The following is a 20409-nucleotide window of genomic DNA, read 5'->3' as shown; positions in this document are numbered from 1 at the left end:
GCTGCAGCCCTTAGGGACCCTCCTTTGTCCCAGTGCCCTAGGTACCAGGTGTACCATTTACTAGGGACTTACTTGGAGTCTAAAGTGGTGCCAATTGTGGAACAATAGTACAGTTTTGGGAAGGAACACTGGTACTGGGGACCTAGTTAGCTGGGACCCAGTACACTTTTAGTCAAAGTTGCATCAGCTGCCAGGCAAAAGGTTGGGGGTAACCATGTCAAAAGGGGCACTTTTTCACACCTGGTCTCAAAGAGTTGGCGCTTCTTGCAGAGAAAGCGCTGAAAGAGGCAGTGCTCCCTGAAGAGACAGAGGGCCAGCAGAGGGTGTGCTCCCTACAGAGAGAGGGTTCCCAGAGATCCTGCAGTGAATAGGGGCTGGTTGAGGCTGCACTTTCTGCAGAGACAGGGCTTGCAGACTTAATGCTCCCTGCAGCAAGGAGGAGCTGGCAGAAGGAGTGCTCCCTGCTGCTGAGAGAGTGCTGGTAGTGTCAGTGCTCCTGGACAGATGTCTAGAAAAGGCAGCGCTCCCTGCAGAGAGACGGGCTGGCAGAGGCAGCACTCCCTATGGAGAGAAGGCTGGCAGAGGCAGAGATCTCTGCAGAGAAAAGGTTGGCCGAGGCAGCGCTCCCTGCGGAGAGACGGGCTGGCAGAGGCAGCGCTCCCTGCAGAGAGACGGGCTGGCAGAGACAGCGCTCCCTGCAGAGAGACGGGCTGGCAGAGACAGCGCTCCCTGCAGAGAGACGGGCTGGCAGAGACAGCGCTCCCTGCAGAGAGACGGGTTGGCAGAGACAGCGTTCCCTGCAGAGAGAGGGGCTGGCAGAGGCAGTGCTCCTTGCAGAGAGAGGGACTGGCAGAGGCAGCGCTCACTGCAGAGAGAGGGACTGGTAGAGGCAGTGCTCCCTGCAGAAAGAGGGCTGGCAGAGGCAGCAGTTCCTGCACGGCAGGCCTGGTCTCACAGAGCCGGTGCTTCCTGCGGTGCAGGTCTGTTACAGCAGCGACCGTGAGCCCTGTGGGTTAGGTCAGGACTGTTGGAAACAGTGCTTCCTACGTGTGGTTTAGTAGAGACGGTGCTCCATGTGGAGCGGCTCTGGCCCTTCAGAGGCAATGCTCCCTACGGATGATGCCTGGTGCAACAGAAGCAGTAGTCCCCCCCCACTTGAGTGATAGAAGTGGTCATATAGGGAGATCTGGTTTGGCAGAGGTGGTGCTCTCAGCAGGGGTATGTGTCGTCTGGCAGAGGCATCTGGTGAGGGAGGTCTGGTTTAGCAGGGCTGTGCTGGCTCTGCTGGGTTGTGCTCCAAGCACAGGGAAGTCGGGTCTAGTGCCGGGCTGATTTGGCCTAAAGCGTGCATGAACCCCTTAAAGACAAGTCAGGTAAAAGGTAGTATCTGCAGAGGGTCCGCTCTGGTCTGACAGTTCCTGTGTTCCCCAATGTGGCAGTCCACTCTGGCAGATGCTGTGCTCATTACACGCCAAGTTCTGTTCTTTGTTCCCTGCAGAGTCATGCCATTCAGTAAGGCAGGATTAGTGCTCCCTACAGGTTCAGGTGAAGTCTAGTAAAAGCTTAGCTTCTTGCAGTGGCAAGTCTAGCAGGGCCGTGCTCCAGGCAGGGTTAGGTCTGGCAGGGCCGTGCTCCAGGCAGGGTAAGGTCTGGCAGGGCTGTGCTCCAGACAGGGTAAAGTCTGGCAGGGCCGTGCTCCAAATGTTAGTTAATGACAAGCACTAAGACTTGAGTTTGCTGTGCACTGTTCACTTGGTGGTCAACCACAATATAAACCATTAGTTTTCAAACTTATTGGAATTTATTCTTCTTTTCAAAATAATATTATAAGCAAAAATTATTCATTTTCAATGTGCATTACATTCTTTTGCAACGTCAATTTGTTACATGAATATACATTATATACATAGTAAGCAAATGCTTAAAATACAACGTCACTTGTACAATGTCATACAATAGTCAGTGCTTATGCCCAATGCATTTCGGAACTAAAAACTGTTCCTTCCTCAGGGGAAACATCTGTAAATGAAACATAGATTGGTTATTTTAAATGTTTTAATAGATGTCCTACTAGAGCTCAAGATCACTGTATTATTTTGTCTGATTATAATAAATCACATGCTGACCTGTGGTTATTACTCTTATGAATTGCCTATATTAAATGTTCAAATCCGTCACCCAGTGTGTTTGTGTGCGGTGTATAACATAATATCATACCTGAAACTGCATAACTTGTGCTTTATGTATCAGCCAATCAAATTCAACAACTGTAAAACAACCAATAATAAATGCCTGTAATCAATGAACCGATGTGTACAAAGCCAACACTGATGCTATAACCTTAAAGAAGTTATACTTCCTTACCTCAAGTTATCCGATTGAAGTCTGATCTGTAATAAAATAAATAAACCAACTCGTTCAAAATGAATCCTAGCCAAAAAGTCTACCAGTTGTTTTTAGAAAGATCTATCTAGAAGTGCATACACAAACGATGTAGTAACTGCTGCGTCTCAGAGTTCTTACCTTACTAAACACCGTTTGACGCTTGTAGTCTGTAACAAAAAAAATCAAAGTTTCAGACACACAGTTGTCTGGCATTTGCCCGTCCTGATTAGAATACCGAAAGAGGCGACCGACGCTAGCCGCTCGCCATTATTCGTTCACCCGCGTTTTACCTTAACACTCGATTTTGTAATCCGTAACTCGGCTGCCTGGATTCAATGTTGTTTCCTGGTTGCAATCTCGCGGGATTATAAGAGTAAACGGTGATGATAACTAAACATAACTGACGGACTCCCGGGTCTCCACAAACTAATAGACGCGCCACCATGATAAACTGGTGCAATACATGTATTCAGAACGCTTACGCTACCACAAAAGTGCAGACTTAAAACTGAATTGCTATTTTAAATCTGACAAATATCAAAACCTATATTCAACTCAAATAGGTAGCTATGAATATGTTAAATTAACGGAACGTGTTGATAAAACAATATGATGATACTAAATTGAACCTAAACAACACTAATTCACGTTACATTGTAAAAACTAAACAATAACCATGAAGCAAAAATTATATAAATGCGAGATTTCTATACTATCCGGTTCAACTGAAGTTCTCCAAAAATTCCGTCATATACTATGATAATCCGCTATATACACGCGATTCTACGCCATGGACCTATAAAATATTCTGTTGTTCACAGTTGCTCAAGACAGACTATGACTCCAAAAATTATTGTGCCTAATAAAAAAAAAACACATATCTGAAAAAGGTATCAAATAAGATAAGACAATATACCACTTGCTCGTATATCTAGTGTATGATAACTGTAATATTATTCTATCCCAATGGCCTAAAAACTCTACTCCGTATGACAAGTTATAGTCCATACTAGCACTGAGAACCTGTACCAGATTCCTGCCAACTGCTGACACTATGTAGATGTCATGATTCAAACCAATCTTATGATTTTACTGTAGTGTGATGTGTGTGTTACTTTGCTAGGCATTGGGTGGAGTGTAACCTTTATAAACATTTGGTTATCATATGGTAAACCTACAATAAACAAGACATCTAATCTGTCATTCAGCCCCTTAGGAATCATGGTTTGTAAGGATTTTATCCAATATACCTCGCGTTGAATCAGTTTTTTATTATTCTCAACTCCCAGACGTGTTTTGACTTTTTCTATGATCTGAAATCTTAATTGGGAAATGGAATGATTGGCCTCTGTCCAGTGTGCTGCTACTGTTGAGGTTAGATTTTTTGTTCTTATTCGACTTTTGTGTTCAGTAAGCCGGGTTTTGATTTTGCGTTCTGTTTTTCCAATGTATGCTTTTCCACAAGGACACTTTATGCAGTATATCACATTGTCTGTATTACAGTCACTTGTATGTCTAAATGGTATTTGTGCTCCTGTGATGGGGTGTGTTAGCTTGTTGCCTATGATCGCATTGTTGCAATGTATGCAGTTGTGACATCTCATAGTTCCTTTAGGTTCCTTGGGTTGGTTATCAGGGGTATGTGTTGATAGTAATTCCAGCAAATTCCTCCCTCTTGTGTATGCTTGTAAAGGTAAATCTTTGAATAGATTGTTGAAATCCGGTTCATTAGCTAGTAACTCCCATCTTTTATTGATAATCTTTTTAATGGCTGGTGAGCTTGTAGTGTATTTGGATACAAATACAATTCGATTGGTCTTGGTTATAGTGTTGGCAATGAATAAGTCCTTACGTTCTTTATTAGAAGCTCTGTGTATGCAATCTAGTAACGCTTTGTCAGGATATCCTCTTGTTTTGTATCTTTGTCTGTATTCCTCCGTTTTGATGGCACATACTGTTGGATCAGAACATATTTTCTTCATCCTTATGAATTGAGAGTATGATAGATTTTTTATGAGGCTCCTAGGATGAAAACTGGAGTGAACCAAAGCATTATTTCGATCTGTCGTTTTGGTGTATAGTTGGGTGTCTACACCTCCACCATCTGGTTTCTTAATGACTGTTACATCCAAATATTCTATTTCCTTGTCATGAATCTTGTGAGTGAATTGTATTCTGGGTCAAAAGTATTGAGTGTTTGTACCATTTCCTCCAGTTTTTCTTTGGTATCTATCCAGACCAAAAAAATTTTGTTTATGAATCTACAATATAATTTAATCTTGGACCATCAAGATGGATTGCTCATGAGATTCTGATGTTCAAATAAAGCCATGAAAATGTTCGCATATGCGGGCGCCCCCGAAAAACCCATGGAGGTTCCGGTGAGCTGTGCGTAATATCTGTCATCCCACTTAAAATAACTGTTTTGTAAACAATAACTCAGTAGATGTAATAGTAATAACTTTTCAGTGTTGATATCTTCTAGTCGTAATAGAGCCCACTCATCATCAAAGTATCTTTATTCGGATATTAAAACATCCAGAAAAGAACAATATATTTACATATTTCATATACAATAATATGAACAGTTCATCATAAAACATTAAAATAAAACATATCTAATGGGCCATTCCAAGATCTCAATAGCAGAGTTGGGCCTAAGATTTGTGCTAAATTGCAAATTCATAGTTTTTATAAAGTGCAGTGTGCTAACAGCTATACAGATAGGGGATACCAACACATAAACATTGATTAAAATACAAGATCGTAGTTTACATAAGATCAATCAATTTAAAATAAGCCGTAGCCTAAATAAAACAAACTTCTTTTAACATCCCAAGTACTCTAAACATTGCGAGACAGCAATTGCGAAAACTCCACATATTATCTCCTGTTCTGTGTAAAGTGTAAAACTATCTTACGGGTGGACTTTAATCCGGGTGCCTCAACTACAGTATCCGGCAAACAGAATAACTTACGCCTCCCTTCTAGAATTCCTCAATTTCACGGCTAATCTTAAAAAATTTACAGTACAGAACAAGGTAAAGGGTTCCGCGGAGAGTTTTAAGTATAGAAGAGCTACTCTAACTTGGGTGAATTTATTCACTCTTAGGATGTTTTTTAAAAAAAGAGCCCGCGGATATTCATATAGTGGACAAAAGAATACAAAATGTAGGGTGTCCTGTGGAGATCCCAGATCGCAGCCACAGGGACCCTTTGAACCAATATCTTTCGTGTACCCTGCGGGAACTGCTAAAATATGATGTAAGAGATCCAGTCTGAATCTGGTCATTAAAAACCTATCGTTTTTGTTGTAGATCAGTGCCAGATAGGGTTCTAGTCCTACAACAGATTTTGTTAATATATGAGATCTCACTGACCCTTTCAGAATTTCGCTGTCTTCTCGGGCACAGGCTATCCGCCTCATATATTCTGCTTTCAACATGACCTTTAGCTGCGGAGTTAGGGACGTTGGTTCCTTAAAGTATTTTGCAAAACCCAACCACTCCAGTTTATCCTGAACATATTTAAGCCATGGTATCTTATGACCTTTGTCCCTGTTAATACAGTCTATTAATATTTCTCTGCTTAGACTTGCTTCAGGGTTGGTCCAGATTTTAATCCAACACTGTAAGGGCTTAAAACTTAATCTGTCGGAGATATAGGGAATCCCTAGCTCCTCATGAATAATATAGGCCGGTATGCTTTGAGGAACCTGCAAGATCCTCCTAAGAAACTTATTTTCCTCTAATTGTACAGTGGACATGCTTCTGAATCCCCAAACCTCACTCCCATACATGATTTTGGAACAACAGATTGAATTATATAAGTTCAATATTTCCAACACTGACCAACGACCTAATCTCGTGGCACGATTCATGATTGAGCCCATTATGCTCACGTGCTGTTTGCGTTTTTCAGTGATTAATGCATTAAAATTGAGGTGTTTGTCGAAGATGATCCCTAAGTAATTGAAGACCTCGACCTTCTCTAATTTGTGTCCCCCAATTTTAAAGATAAAATTCTTAGTTGGTCTTTTTCCTACTTCCATGATATAGGATTTTGTTAGGTTAGGGGATAAATCTAAGTTTGCCATAAACTCACAGAAGCCATCAATAAGAGACTGCAGTCCCCTCCCTGTACGCGAGAGGAGTACTGCGTCATCCGCATACAGTAAGACAGGAATGCTTCTATTTGCTACTCTCGGGCAATCAACTCCCAATGTTCTCAGAGCATTGTCCAAACCGTTTATGTACAATGTGAATAAAAAAGGCGCCAGAATACAGCCTTGTCTCACGCCTCCTGTGCAAGAAAAGTGATCGGTCAGATTCCCCTCGTTGCTATACCGAACCTGGGCTGTGGTATTCATGTGCAATGATTTTAAAATAAATATCAAGCTTAAATCTGCCCCTAGCAACTCTAAAATCCCCCATAATTTTCCTCGATTAACCCGGTCGAAGGCTGCTGTCAGGTCCATAAATGCTAAAAAAACTGTACCTTCGCCAGCCACGGTATATTTTGCGACCAGATTATATAAATTCAGGCATTGGTCAGTTGTTGAGCGGCCCATTCTAAAACCGTACTGGGTGTCTGTAATAATTTCCTTTTCCTCCGCCCAGTCCATTAAACGATTTAGAATCACCTTCCCTAGCACCTTTGCCGACACATCGATTAAAGAAATCGGTCGGTAACATTGTGAATTACTCTTATTTCCCTTTTTAAATATGGGGACAATATGGGCAGTTGACCAGGACCTAGGCAGTCCCTCTTCCACGGCTGTGTTAAAAATTCTCACTAGTATAGGAGCCCACAGCTCAACCTGTGATAGGAATAGATCTGGAGGAATCCCATCTGGCCCCGGGGCCTTGTTTCTTGTCAGGGCACGTATTCCATTTTTAACCTCGTCCACTGTGAACTCCACCCATGAGTTTGGAAGAGTCCCCACATCTGTGGCTAATTGGGCGGGTGCACTAACATGGTTATACAACTTGCTGAAATGAGAGACCCATTCTTCTGGGAGGATGTTACAGGCCAACTTCTCGCTATTTAATGTCTGAAAAGTTGGGTCATTTATCACCTTCCAGAATTTAGACATGTCTCTCAACTCCGCTGCCTCCTTTAGATTCTCCCAAGCCTCAGATTGGATAGTTTGTTTCCTCCTTTTTATGGCCAACTTATATTTGGCCCTACATTCCATTATCCTACTCCTGTCTTTCGGTACCTTTTTAAGTGCCCGTTTTAATTCTTTTTGAGCACTGGAGCATACTTTGTCAAACCATTTTGGTTGACGATTGGACGTAGGTAGTGATTTGGCCCTGAGTGACTTATCAATGTCCCTTGCCATGTTTACAAAGGCATTTATCAATTTTTTGCCTTTGACATCCTGGTCTAAACACATCCAGATCCCGCTATCGGGGGATGCAATAAGCTTTTGGTAAAATTCTTCCCCATCTATGTTAGACCAACGTATGCGCCTGCCTTGGTCGATAGCTTCCAATTTTCCCCTCGTCATTCTGGCCCTTGCCTGAGTGGGAGAATCCTCAACCATCAATGACAACACCAAGGGGTTGTGGTCACTAAAAATACTAATCTGTATACTAAAATCTGCGATCCTGTATTTAAGACAATTTGAAACAAAAATGAAATCAATAATAGTATCCCTACCCCTGCCTTTGAACGTTGGGTTAATAATATTAGGGTTAATGGGCTTGATTAAGTCCATCGTAGGGATTAGATCATACGTGCCCAGAATATTACCAAGTTTACTACCTTCCAATGTATGTTCTAGGTGCCAATCCTTGGTAGAGGGGCAAAAATCCCATTTAGCCCCTTCCCATTTTAAGTGTGGGCATTGATGGCAATTAAAATCGCCCACCAAAATAAGGGTTGGGGGGTTATTTCCCCTGGAGTGTAGATCTGACAATCTATCCTCAAGCTCATTTAGCCTCTGCGTTGGCTGAGCTGCGTTATAGAAATTTATTAAAACAAATCTTAAGCCCTTCCTGCAATAGCTGATACCCTGTAAATTATCCGAACTCCAGCCCAAGACCTCCCAGGTCCCATGTAGTTTGAGAGACACATATGTTAATAGTCCTCCTTTCGCTCTTCCCATACTAGATTTCCGGGCAGGTACAAAAAACATTTTGTATCCCTCTAAGTGTGCAGCATTACTATCCGTCTCCCACGTTTCTTGTAGACAAATAATATGGAATTTCTGACTGAAATCCAACCATTCCTTGTTTTTTAGCTTGGATGAGATTCCTGCAATATTCCATGAAACCACCCTCAGTTTCTCCGCCTCATAATTTATTGACCTCCTCGCTAGGGTGGACTGGTTTTGGTCAAGGGATCCTACAGGCCAAGTCCCTCCCAAAACCACGCTTTTGACTACAGGGTTTGGTGTAATTTCATTTTGCCTGGTGGAAAGTGCGGGAGTATTTCCCGTAATAACCATAAACTCCTTGTGCATTGACTTAGCTGATGGAGGTAAGGGCTCTAAGAGCTCTTCATGGACCAGTCAATCCAGTTCGTCCATCACTGCTGCCTCACCTAGCGGGGTGAACCGGTTTGGGCCAGACCACGGACTATAGTTTCTTATAGTGTGTATTGCCCTTCTTCTCCAGGTCGTTTGTCGTTGCTCGGTTGAGTGGTCCCTGTAGAAAAAGTTAAGTGGAAGTATTTTTATTGTTGACCCACTATCAAAGAACCCACAACTAGAAGCGAGTAATTCTTTTACCATTTGCGGGTCTCTGAAGTTAACAATAACGCAGTCCCCTGGGAATTTTTTCTCTGATGGTCCGACCCAAGCTACCCTTCTTGCCATAAGGATTTGGGTATTCCTCAACTTAACTCCCTTCACATTATTATATAACCAGTGGTTAGTTTTATTGATCAGGGAGCTTGTAGATTATTCTCTATCGGTGTTTTGGGCTGGGACTCCCGCCAGGACTATTGTATATGGGCAAGAGGCTGGAGGCAGATCCAATGTCTGAAGACCCGGGGTACTCTGGGCCTGTGCTTCTGGGAGATTGTGAGCTATTACTGTCCCTATATTCTTACCCTCCTGCTGTAGTCTAGGGGTTGCATTGTTGGGAAGCGTATCTCTGTCCTTGCTCGCTATAGGGGCAGCTCTCAAGTTGCTCCCTACCAGCCTGCTATTATTTAAATCGGCGCTGGCAAGATGCGAAGCGCTCCCCAACCCTTCCTGAGTCGTAATTATTTGGGCCACCGGGTGTTCCCTGTTTTGTGCATCTAACAACCTAACTATTTTCCCCTCAATTTTCTTAATATGTTCTACTAAGGGGGCCAAATGTTTAAGGAGAAGAGCTTCTATGTTGGACTCTAATACTTTCGTGATCTCCTGTGACCATTCCTTCCTATTTACTGGGGAACAGGTTTCACATTGTGTACAAGTTGGCCGGGTTCTCATACCCTCAGTGGCTATCAGTTCTTTCCTGGGTATTCCTTTTTTCGATTTATTAACATTTCTAGTTTTTTCGGTCCCTTTACGATGTGCGTTAGGCGGGGACCTTACATTCACACTAAGGCCGGAAGCAGGGGTGGAGTTTGTCCCCAATAACATCTTTTTAGAGCGGGTAATCACTTCACTTTCCCTCCCTAGTGGGATGTCAGGTTCCCTCTCCCCCCCAGTGGCAGTCCCGTTTTGTTCTTCATCTCTGATTTCCCCGATACCCGGGGTAGGTGGCTCGGAGACTCCTGACACAGATACATTCGAACTCGGGGAAGAAGTATGATGTTGGCAGGAGGGAGTTAAGGACGCCTCTAGTACTTGTTCCCCGTCTGCTAACATTGATGTATGAACTTGTGCTGTGGCGACGTGCTGGGTATTACTATGGGCAGAAGTGCCCTGACCTTCAGGGATGCTCACCCCGGGTGTAACACACTCAGCAATTGTCCCCAGCGAAGATCGTTTGTGTGTCAGGAGGGAGTCAAGAGATAACCTACGCTCCGTCAGTAGTATTTCGTGTGTAAGCAGGGATTCTGCCCGTGTGATGAATGCGTCTAGGGTTCCCTTTACTCCTCCCCCTATTTTACTGTGGGGTTTTTTAGTTTTACCCATGGTGCAACTTTGGCCTAACGGGTTTATAATGTCGTATTACAACCACTTAAAAAGACAGAGAGGCTTTAACCCTTAGTCAACCACTTGTGACTAGCCAATAACAAGCACAAAACAGTGGGTGTTGTCTGGTAACAGTGTTTAACCCACACGCACCCCCGTGACTTATCTCCCCTGTCCTCTAACAGATGTAAAGGTGTCCAGAACTTAACTCGAGGATCAAGAGTATTGGCCCTGCCTCCTCTGGCCCCGGACGGCCACAGACGGCCCGCCCTCTGCCCGGGCACAGCCCGACGCCGCCCGCGCGCGCCTCGCGACGCTGAGGGAGCTTCGTCTTTTCAAGCGCCTCCGGGAGCGCTGGACGCGGAAGTGAGGTGAGGAGCAGGGGCTCTAGGGAAATGTAGTCTCCCCTCGCGGCTGCGATGTCCGGCAGCGGGCGAGGGAGACACCACCGATCAGGAACCACCAGGTCGTCAGTCCCACTTAGTAGTGGCTCTAGTGTCCAGCTTTCGCACAACAGTTTTGCCTCCCAGCTCCACCGGGGGAGCTTCGTCTTTTCAAGCGCCTCCGGGCGCGCTAGACGCGGAAGGAATGCCTTTGTCACAAACCTACCCCGGGTCAGGTTACAGCCAATGGTAGTTCGGGTCTCTTGTCGGCCCCGCCTCTGACACAGAAGCACCAGGTAGATGTAAGTCAGATCTAAAACAACAATCAGATCCGAAATCCTACAAACCAGAGGGTTCTGGGTGAGGAATCCACCTAAAAGGCACGTGTGACGTTTCCTCCTTTCCGCAGGTGTTCCCAGATAACTACAGCCACAGCCCCTCCGCCCTCATCCTCTGGGTACAAAGTGAACTTTTCGCGCCGCGCTTCGTCGTTTCCCGGCTCCGAGCACGCTGAGCGGGTCCCCAAACTACTCACAGGAAAGTAATTTATCCCACTTCATGGCAGGTTGTCCTGGCTCACTTTGCTGGGGCTCTCGGCAGAAGCGTTCCTCTCGCGTCGGCGGTCGGCAGGTGAGACGGCTGTCAGACGCACCCTGCGCGCGCACTCGCTCTCCCAAGGGTGTGTGGCCAAACCCCTAATTCACCACCTGACAGTAGGGGGTTGCCGAACACTTGGAGCCGTTTCAGTTGTGGGTTTACGTCCCTGTCAGCTCACCCGGAAAGCGCTTCTGCTTGTGGTAGCAAGGGAAGGAAAGCACAACGTGTCTGGAGAAGAGAGAGCGGGAAGCAGGCAAACGAGAAACGAAAAGAACACACAAGGAAGGCGGCTAAGGATGTGCTGCAACTACCGGTGCAAGAGCGTTCCGGAAAGAGGCAGCGCGCGCTCTCTCCCAGGAGACGCTGCAGGGCAACAACCAGGCCGAGTAAGTCCAGCAGGTCCCAGAGTCATCCAGCCCACTCAACTGCTTCTAATCCAGCTGCATGTAGTATCGATGTGTAAAGCGCAACCATGTCTATTGTACAAAGTAGCCAGGATGCTTGTGTGTTTCATTTGATATTTTGTAATTTGAGTAAAAAATCAGTGGTGTCTTTTATGTTTGATATCCAACCTTGCACGAATTTCTGCAGAAAATGATCTAAATGTCTGCCTGGGGGGTCAAAAATGGACCCACACCCAGACACGATGGGTCTAAAGGGAGGATTCTCCAAATTTTGTGGATCTTTGGTATCATGTACAAATGAGGACCGTGCTCCAGGCAGGGTAATGTCTGCCAGCGCCGTGCTCCAGGCAGGGTAATGTCTGCCAGGGCCGTGCTCCAGGCAGGGTATGGTCTGGCAGGGCCGTGCTCCAGGCACGGTAAGGTCTGGCAGGGCCGTGCTCCAGCAAGGGTAAGGTCTGGCAGAGTCGTGCTTCAGGCAGGGTAAGGTCTGGCAAGGCCGTGCTCCAGGCAGGGTAATGTCTGGCAGGGCAGTGTTCCAGGCAGGGTAATGTCTGGCAGGGCCGTGCTCCAGGCAGGGTAATGTCTGGCAGGGCTGTGCTACAGGCAGGTAAATGTCTGGCCGGGCAAGGTCTGGCGGGGCTGTGCTACAGGCAGGGTAAGGTCTGGCAGGGCTGTGCTCCAGGCAGGGTAATGTCTGGCAGGGCTGTGCTCCAGGCAGGGTAAGGTCTGGCAGGGCTGTGCTCCACACAGGGTAAGGTTTGGCAGGGCCATGCACCAGGCAGGGTATGGTGTGGCAGGGCTGTGCTCCAGGCAGGGTATGGTCTGCTAGGACTGTGCATCCTGTAGGGTAGGCTCTGGTCTGGCTAGGCTGTTCTCCAGGCAAGGTAAGGTCTGGCTGGGCTATGCTCCCTGTGGTGTAAGATCTGATCTGACTGGGCTGTGCTCCCTGTAGAGTAAGGTCTGGCAGGATATGGTCTGGTCTGGCTCGGCTGTACTCCTGGCAGGGTAGGGTCTGGCCGGTCAGGGCTGTGCTCCCTGCAGGAAAGGTCTGGTCTGGCTGGGCTGTCCTCCAGGCAGGGTTTGGTCTGGCCGGGGCTGTGCTCCCTGTAGGGTAAGGTCTGGTCTGGCTGGGCTCTCTCGGCTGAAGGCTGTTCTCCCTGAGGTGCCAGGTAGGGCACGGGCCGTGCTCTCTGCAGAGACTGGTCTGGCTGGGGTGCACTCGGTTCTGCTAAGGCAGGACGGGTCTGGCGGACGCAGTGCTCCCTGCATCTCTGGATTGAGGGCTGTTCTCCCGGAGGAGGAAAGTTGGGCTCGGATGTGTTCCCTGCAGAGGCAGGTCGGGCAGTAGGTGCCCTCTCTCTTGTGGGGCAGGTCTGGTCTGGTGGGGCAGTGCTCCCTGCACCTCTGGGCTGAGGACTGTTCTTGTAGAACCAGGAGGCAGGGCAGGTCTGGCTGGGGTGCCCTCTCTAATGCTGGGGCAGGTCTGGTCTGGTACAGACAGTGCTCCCTGCACCTTGGCATGGGGCTGTTCTCCCTGCAGTGCCAGGCAGGGCATGGACTTGTTCTCCCTGAAGTACCAGGTAGGGCAATGGGCTGTGATCTCTGTTCGGCCAGGTGTTTCAGATGTGCCCTCTGTCCTGTAGGGGCAGGTCAGGTCTGGTACAGACAGTACTCTCTGCACCTGGGCCGAGGGGTGTTCTCCCTGTGGTGCCAGGTAGGGCAGGGGGCGTGCTCCTTGCAGAAACAGGTCTTGTTTGACAAGGGCTGTGCCCCCCGCGGCAGCTGCTCAGACGAGGACTGCACTCCCCGCAGAGGGCGGGCCTCTGGAGCAGGGCTGGCAGTCCCCGCAGCCCCTAACACTTTTATGGGCGATGGTGTCTGCAGGCGACGGCTGGGCTGTCTATCTGTGATTGAGGGCTCTTTGTTGCTCCCCTGCACGCCGGACCCTCCCCCTGCCCGAAGCTCCCATCCCAGCTGGCCTCTCCCAGCCTCTCCTCCTCCCAGCACTGCTGAGAGACTGTGCGGTGCTCGTCCTGTCCTGCAGCCATCCCTGGAGAGCACAGAACCCCAGACTCGACAGCCAGGCTCTGGACAGCAAACGCCAAAATCATGCCGAAGGAGGGTCCCGCCGTGATCGCCCCCTTGCTCGTTCTCTGCCTCCTGTGCGCCGTGAAGCCCGCCAGACAGGAGCTACAAGGTAAGAGAGGGCAGATCCCGGGGCACCCATCACCCTGAGCGTGATCCTCGGGCGCCTTATGTCCCTGCATCCCGACGAACCGCCGTGTTCATAGCCATCTGTGTTACATGCTTCGCAGCTTCTGCCTGCTGCAAGAGCCCCGGACACAGTCACTTCTGTATTCTGCCCCTTTCCCGTTGTCCATTGCTGCAGTCTTAGGCATGCCCGTGCAGGCGTGCCCCTCGCAGCCTCCCCAACTGGATGGCGCTGGTTCCCTGTGCACGCTCCACCTGCCGCGTACTGCCCCGTCCTCGGCATGATCTCCACCAGCTGTCCCCATCCTACCCTCTGGCGTGTGCGTGCTCCCTCCGCGCGGGCAACGTCCCATGCGTGTGTGCGTGCTCCCTCCGCGCGGTCCACGTCCCATGCGTGTGTGCGTGCTCCCTCCGCGTGGTCCACGTCCCATGCCTGTGTGCGTGCTCCCTCCGCGCGGGTCCAATGCCTGTGTGCGAGCTCCCTCCGCGCGGTCCACGTCCCATGCCTGTGTGCGTGCTCCTATTCCAGTACCCGTTTCAGTGCCACGCGGATGCTCGTCTTCTCTCCTACGCTTGCCAGAGATGCCCTTTGCATGCTCTCCATGTACGTGCCATGTTTGCTGTCCCAATTCCCCATAACAGGCACATGCCGCCCTAGGCCTGCGCCTGTTTGCTTTCGCGCGCTCTGCCCTTTGCATTGACACCCTTCCTCCTATGCGTACCCACTCGGCCCTTTGAATGCCTCGTGCGTGCTTCTTGCTCCGTGAATGTTGCCCACTGTACCCAGCTGGTCCTGTGCATGCTCCCTTTGCCCTTTCTGTGCTCCGGGTAGGCTCTGTGCATGCTCTTCTCGTTCGTTCAACCTGCCTTCTCCCCTTTGTACCACCGTACAATCCTGCCCCATGGCGGTGCATTCTGGGAGTGCTCCTGTTTTCCGGCTGCTCTCTGGCACCCAGTGTTCCCCCCCACAGTGTGCGTGCTGCTCTGACAGAGCTGCCAGCTGAGCTTTCCCTAACTAATGTGAGCAACCGATGCATAGCGCCTAAAAGTGCAGCAGCCTTGAGCAGACGTGCCATTCATTAATAATAGTGTAGTGGGACTGTCGCGACCGCCATCCTGCTAAAATTGTAGCGACACACAAGTTCTTCTGTGACACACCGAATTAACTGTAATACGGTGGAAGTTTAGATTTTTTAAATTGAGCTATAGTTGACCTGTTGTCAAAGATGGTTTTCAGAATCTCGTAATTATTTGTATGTGAATTTTTTAACAAACCATGTACAAGCTGTTGGAGCTCTTAAAGCCCTATCTCAAGCCTTTCTAAGTGCTGATATCGCATTAAAAGCAGTGTGTCCCTGTTGACAACGCCTCCTTAAGATTCAAATAGTCTCGCTGAGAAGTGCCATACTGTCCCACTCGTGGCATTGCCACCCCCGAGAGATGGCAGTACTTCCCCATTTTTGGAACTGCATTGCTGCTGACAAGTGCTGGCGCTGTTGCATTGGATTGTAACATTTAATTATCGCGTACTACCCTCTTGTGGGGCGCTGAATCCCCATGTGAGGCGCTACACCGTGAAGGGTGCGTGAGTGGCATCGTGATGGAATTTTTTGAACCGATGTGGGAAGTGTGTTCATGTCCTGTGTGAACACCACCGAGGCGCGGTTATCGTGTTATGGGACTTAGTGCTTAACAGTGTGATGGCTGAAAGAAGTGTGAGCATGGTGTCAGTAAGCCGGCAGCTTTGAGCAGCTCTGCAGGTGACAATATGCTATATCTGATGTGCATTGTCCACTTAGGTGGAGAGGTGTGGCTCACTAGGTAGAGGCGGCAGACCCGTAAGCAGAGACCAGGGTTCAATTCCCGACACAGCAGGGTCATGGACCAGGGTCAAAACGGACTCAATAACACACTCGGCAACTCTGGGCATTAAGATTGCTTCATCTCTACAACGGCCCCCCACAGACGCCGGGGATGCCTGGTTTCACCTTGGAGATACCCAGAAAGGGACCATCTCACAGGGATAGCCAGGACGGGTTCCCCAGTGGTCTACAGCGCCGGGACGCCCCGTTGCTGGGGTAGCTGTGCGCTTTACAAGTCTACAACATTTACATTTACTGTCCAAACTGAGGTGGTGTGGTGGGCAATAGAATGACGGGTTGGAGAGCTACTCCGAGCGATGGCCCGTGGTTAGATAGATTGCAAGCATTACTTCCCTAACCTTTTGTGTGTTTGATGTACTGCCCTAAGTGGCAAGGGTTTGCTCAAATGTGGTCTTGTGCTCACTGTGCCACCGGAACCAAGCTACTCCGTACTGACAAGCTCCAATCACGGCTAAACCAGTCTTGGGTTGTTTGTGCTCCAATTCATGGAAGACCTGACCTTGCTGTCCGGGCTGCACTGTTCGTACTTGAGCAGGGTCCAGACCGATTTGCATTCGGCTGGGTCCAAATTGAGGTGGCATGGTGGGTAAAAGAGCTATTCTATGCCTGTTCAATTAGTGATGTGTGGTTTGTGTGTCATGGAATGGTACCGTGCTTGGTGATGGATATGACCCTTAGTATTTTTCTCTTATGTGAATGTAAGAGTGCCGCGGGGTAAAAGGGAATTATTATGCTGCCTGCGTGAACTCCAATCAGCTGCCTACCCGCTGAGTGTTATGTATTAGTGTGGGTTACATACTGTTTTGTAATTACATTCACATAGCACTTACTACCCCTGACGAGGTGTTGTAGAGCTTTACGCCGGGCAGGAAGCGCCTCTAATCCAGGGTTATTAGTGTTTTTGTTTTGTTTTTCGGTTATTGTTGATTATTGGTGTTACTTTCACTCTTACAGAAACCATACCATTCATTTACTCAAGTTTTTTATGTGGTAGATTAATAGTAAAAGAGTTATGTTTGATTTAGTGGCACAGTGGGATATGTGAATGTATGCATTGTTTGACGGCATTAATAGATAAGCTACAGGAGATTAGTGTAAGGCTGCAAGATATGACTTTTAGAAGAGTGGCTGTGATCTTTGAAATGATGCGTGGTAGCACACAGGTGGGCAGTGGAAGCAAAGCAGTAAGGCTCAGGGCAGGCGGCAATGGCAGCCAGGCAACCATTTATCCATCCATCTCTCACCACTTCTTGTCATTGGTTGCACTGTTGTTGAAAGTCAAACAATGAGAGAAAGAGACTAAATAAGTGGCTGGTTTGAACTTCTATTAGGCAGACTTACTCTGAATTTGAATTCTGGGCAAAGTGAACAACTGCTTTTTAGGTCTCGCTGAGTCAGCGCATGCGCTGTCTCTTCGAGACATTTAGTAAGTGGCTTTTAAAAGTGCCACTAGAGGCTTTAGCTGGCCTCAAGCTTGCGTTCACGAGCGCAGCCGCCATGTGTGTTTCTGTCAAGGCTCATTAAGCCTCGCGTGCCTCTCTCCGCCTTGTTTTATTTACATTTTGCGCAGGCGCACACAACTCCCGGTCGGGGCCGAAATTCTTGCTCGCGATCACTTTCGCGCGCACCATTTGCTTGTTTGAACACTTCTTGCCCTTTCCTTGCTGTTTTCTGTGCATCGCTCATTTTTTCATTACTTGTCACTTTTATGTGCATTTCTCAGTCTTTCTTTGCTACTTCACTGTGCATTACTCCTTCCTTCTTATTCCTTCTTTGCTGCTTTTCTGTGTGTTTCTCATTCTCTTTCTGCCACTTTCATGTGCTTTTTTCATTATTCCGCAATCTTTCTTTGCTGCTTTTTGAACTTTTACACTGATTCTGTGCCAATCTGCTGGGCATCTGCCACTCTTTCTCATTCATTCTCTGCTGATCTTCTGTGCTTTTGCCTTTCATTCTTTAACATTTTTCTCTGCCCTTTTCACTCAATCCTTGCTGCTTTTAGCTTATTTTAGTCTCAGCTCTTCTCTTCGAGTTTCGAACTCAATTGCTCTCTTAACTCCTCTTCTTCCTTTTTCTCACCCTTTTGCTCTTCTTCCTGCCCTTTTCCTGAATATGCGACATTCCCTGCTTCCTCTCCCACGCCGCACTCCCTTCTCGGTTCCCGCCAGTTACTTAGCCCAACCCATTGCCCCAGAGAGCCCCGCTCCTAATTCATGTCTGCTGCAGCTGGGATGCACAGCCCGTATGCGCCCCTCCCGTGCCCAGCGCCAGACCCCTTGCTTTCACTCCCATCACTGCTACGTCTCTGCTTCCCTCTCCTCACCCTGAACCTTGAATGTACCTTCCAGTGCTGCTGCTACGCCTCGGTAGTCGACTGCGAAGGTTCCTTCCCCTGTTCCACCGGACACTTTTCCTGCACCTTCCCACACCTTCACACCACCCTCACATGCACCGCACACAACACTCACCTCTCCCTCGGCCACGCACACCTATGCACCTCTCCCCACCCCGCCCTGTTCTGCCTTCTCCTCAACAACACCTCCCTCAATAAACACGCTACTGAAATATGGGACTTGCTGCACGACCACACATTGAAACTGCTCTTCCTCACAGAAACCTGGCTGATTCTATCGACATTACCACACCTATTCCCCAGGCACAAGGTTATAAGACAGGACAGAATTAACAGACCCAGCGGAGGACATGTCATCGTTTTCACAGAGCTCATCAAATGTTCCACTGCCTCAGCTAGCACCAACAGCACCATGAATCGGTGCAAACTTTTTTATTCACACAACTGTTGCAGCACATCAAGTGAAGTTTTTGTGTGCTGTATTCTCACTTAAGAAGGAAACTTGAACACATGGCACTCCGATTGAAAAACTTGTGTTTCAATTCTTCATTGAACCTTCTTAGCCTAAAAGGCAGAGCTTCGGTCTAATAATCTGAAGGTTGTGAGTTTGAACCTCTTAGTGGGCATGTGTTTTGCGATATAAGTGTTTCCATTTTGATAATTCTCCAGGCACCTATTTTAGGGTATACTTAACATTCTGTCTTCTCCCAGATTCGTTTTGTATCAGGGCGTAGTTTGTAAATTAAACATAAGCACTTAATACTTTGGCAGCTGCGTTTATTGGCTGTAGTTTAGATTCTTCTACATTTTCTGTTTGACAATGCATTGTAAATTATTAAGAAGGTACAGTATGGTGCTGGTTTTAATTGGCAAGTTGTGCACACTATACCTTAATTATTGAGCAGAGCTGTTTGCTCTAAATCGGTGGGCATCCTGGTTGAGTGGCGGGATGCGATAATTGAGTGAGATTAATCGGGCATTGGATCATCAACTAAAGAGTAAGTGGAGCATGGAACCAGTCGTATCAGCCACAGGAAAGCCTGTCCTCACTTCTGAAACTCTCTCAAGTACCCAGAGCCCAGCCCGCACCCTGATTTAGCCGCACACTCTAATGCCCACTTGCTAAGAGCAGCTGGTAAAAGTGAGTGTAATGTACGGTGACCACCTCCCTCCAGAGACACTATTTCCACTCCCGGACTTTTGTGTGATAGCCTAATGTATTATGGGTATTGCAGTCTTGTTAATCTTCCGCTGACCTAATTACATTAACACACCTACAATTCAGTGGTTTGTAGGTGAATAGTTCAGGACTGGAGATAGTGTCTGTTGTGACCTACAGTGCGGTAGCCACCCTATTAGTAGTGTACTTTTCATCCTCTGCCTAAGCACATTTCTTAATCTGCTCCATTATTCTAAATGTTGCATGCTGGATGTGTTTATTGTGCCAAAATGGCTTCTTTTGTCATCTTCAATGCAAGATGGTGCACACTCTGAAATTTGTAAAAGTGCACTCTCTTAATGCTTTATTTTAATAAATATATTTAGGGTGATCACTAACCTCTAGTTCAGTGTGGACACTTTCTCCAGTCCTTGTCCTCTCTCTCTGTACGTCACACCTCTCATGACCTCAACTTGCCACCTCTCTCCGATCCTACCTCTCGATCTATAGCTCTCGGTCAGCTCTCTGCCCCTCTCTTCTCCTCAAGTGCCTCTCTCTCTCTCTCTGCTTTTTCTTCTTTCTGCATCTTGCTGCTCTGTTTGCATCTCATCCCCCTTCATTTCTCTTCCATTTACTTCACCTCCCTCTTAATTTCATCTCTCTTTATTTTACCCTTTCTATAATTTTTGCCATCTATACCTTACTTTTCTCTACCTGTCGCATGCCTCTTTCTACCTCACCATTCTCTCTCTGCCTCACAACTCACTGCCTCATCTCTCTCTTCCCCACCTCTCATACACTATCTAGACTCTCATTTTACATCACCTATCGGCCTTCTATGTCTCTCTTTTTATTGATGTCCTCTTTCCCTCGCCTTTCCCATTATTTTATTTCTTTCTCTCTACAATGCTCTCCCTACCTCTTCCACTCCATCGATCACTTCCTTTGCTTTCA

General features: G+C 47.6%; 1 protein-coding gene across 1 annotated transcript in view; it reads left to right on the top strand.

Annotated features, from left to right (window-relative positions):
- Positions 1-13635: 13635 nt before the first annotated feature.
- THBS3 (thrombospondin 3) overlaps positions 13636-20409 on the top strand; it is a 159335-nt gene continuing 152561 nt past the window's right edge. The window contains exon 1 of the mRNA XM_085638737.1: positions 13636-14046. Coding sequence (XP_085494863.1) covers positions 13959-14046 — 88 coding nt within the window. The 5' untranslated portion in view covers positions 13636-13958. The remainder of the gene's footprint in view (positions 14047-20409) is intronic.

This window comes from Triturus cristatus, chromosome 12 (assembly GCF_964204655.1).
Source record: "Triturus cristatus chromosome 12, aTriCri1.1, whole genome shotgun sequence".
NCBI classification, from domain to species: domain Eukaryota; kingdom Metazoa; phylum Chordata; class Amphibia; order Caudata; family Salamandridae; genus Triturus; species Triturus cristatus.
The sequence above is the reverse complement of the archived record's forward strand: the minus strand, read 5'-3'. Positions and strand labels throughout refer to the sequence as shown.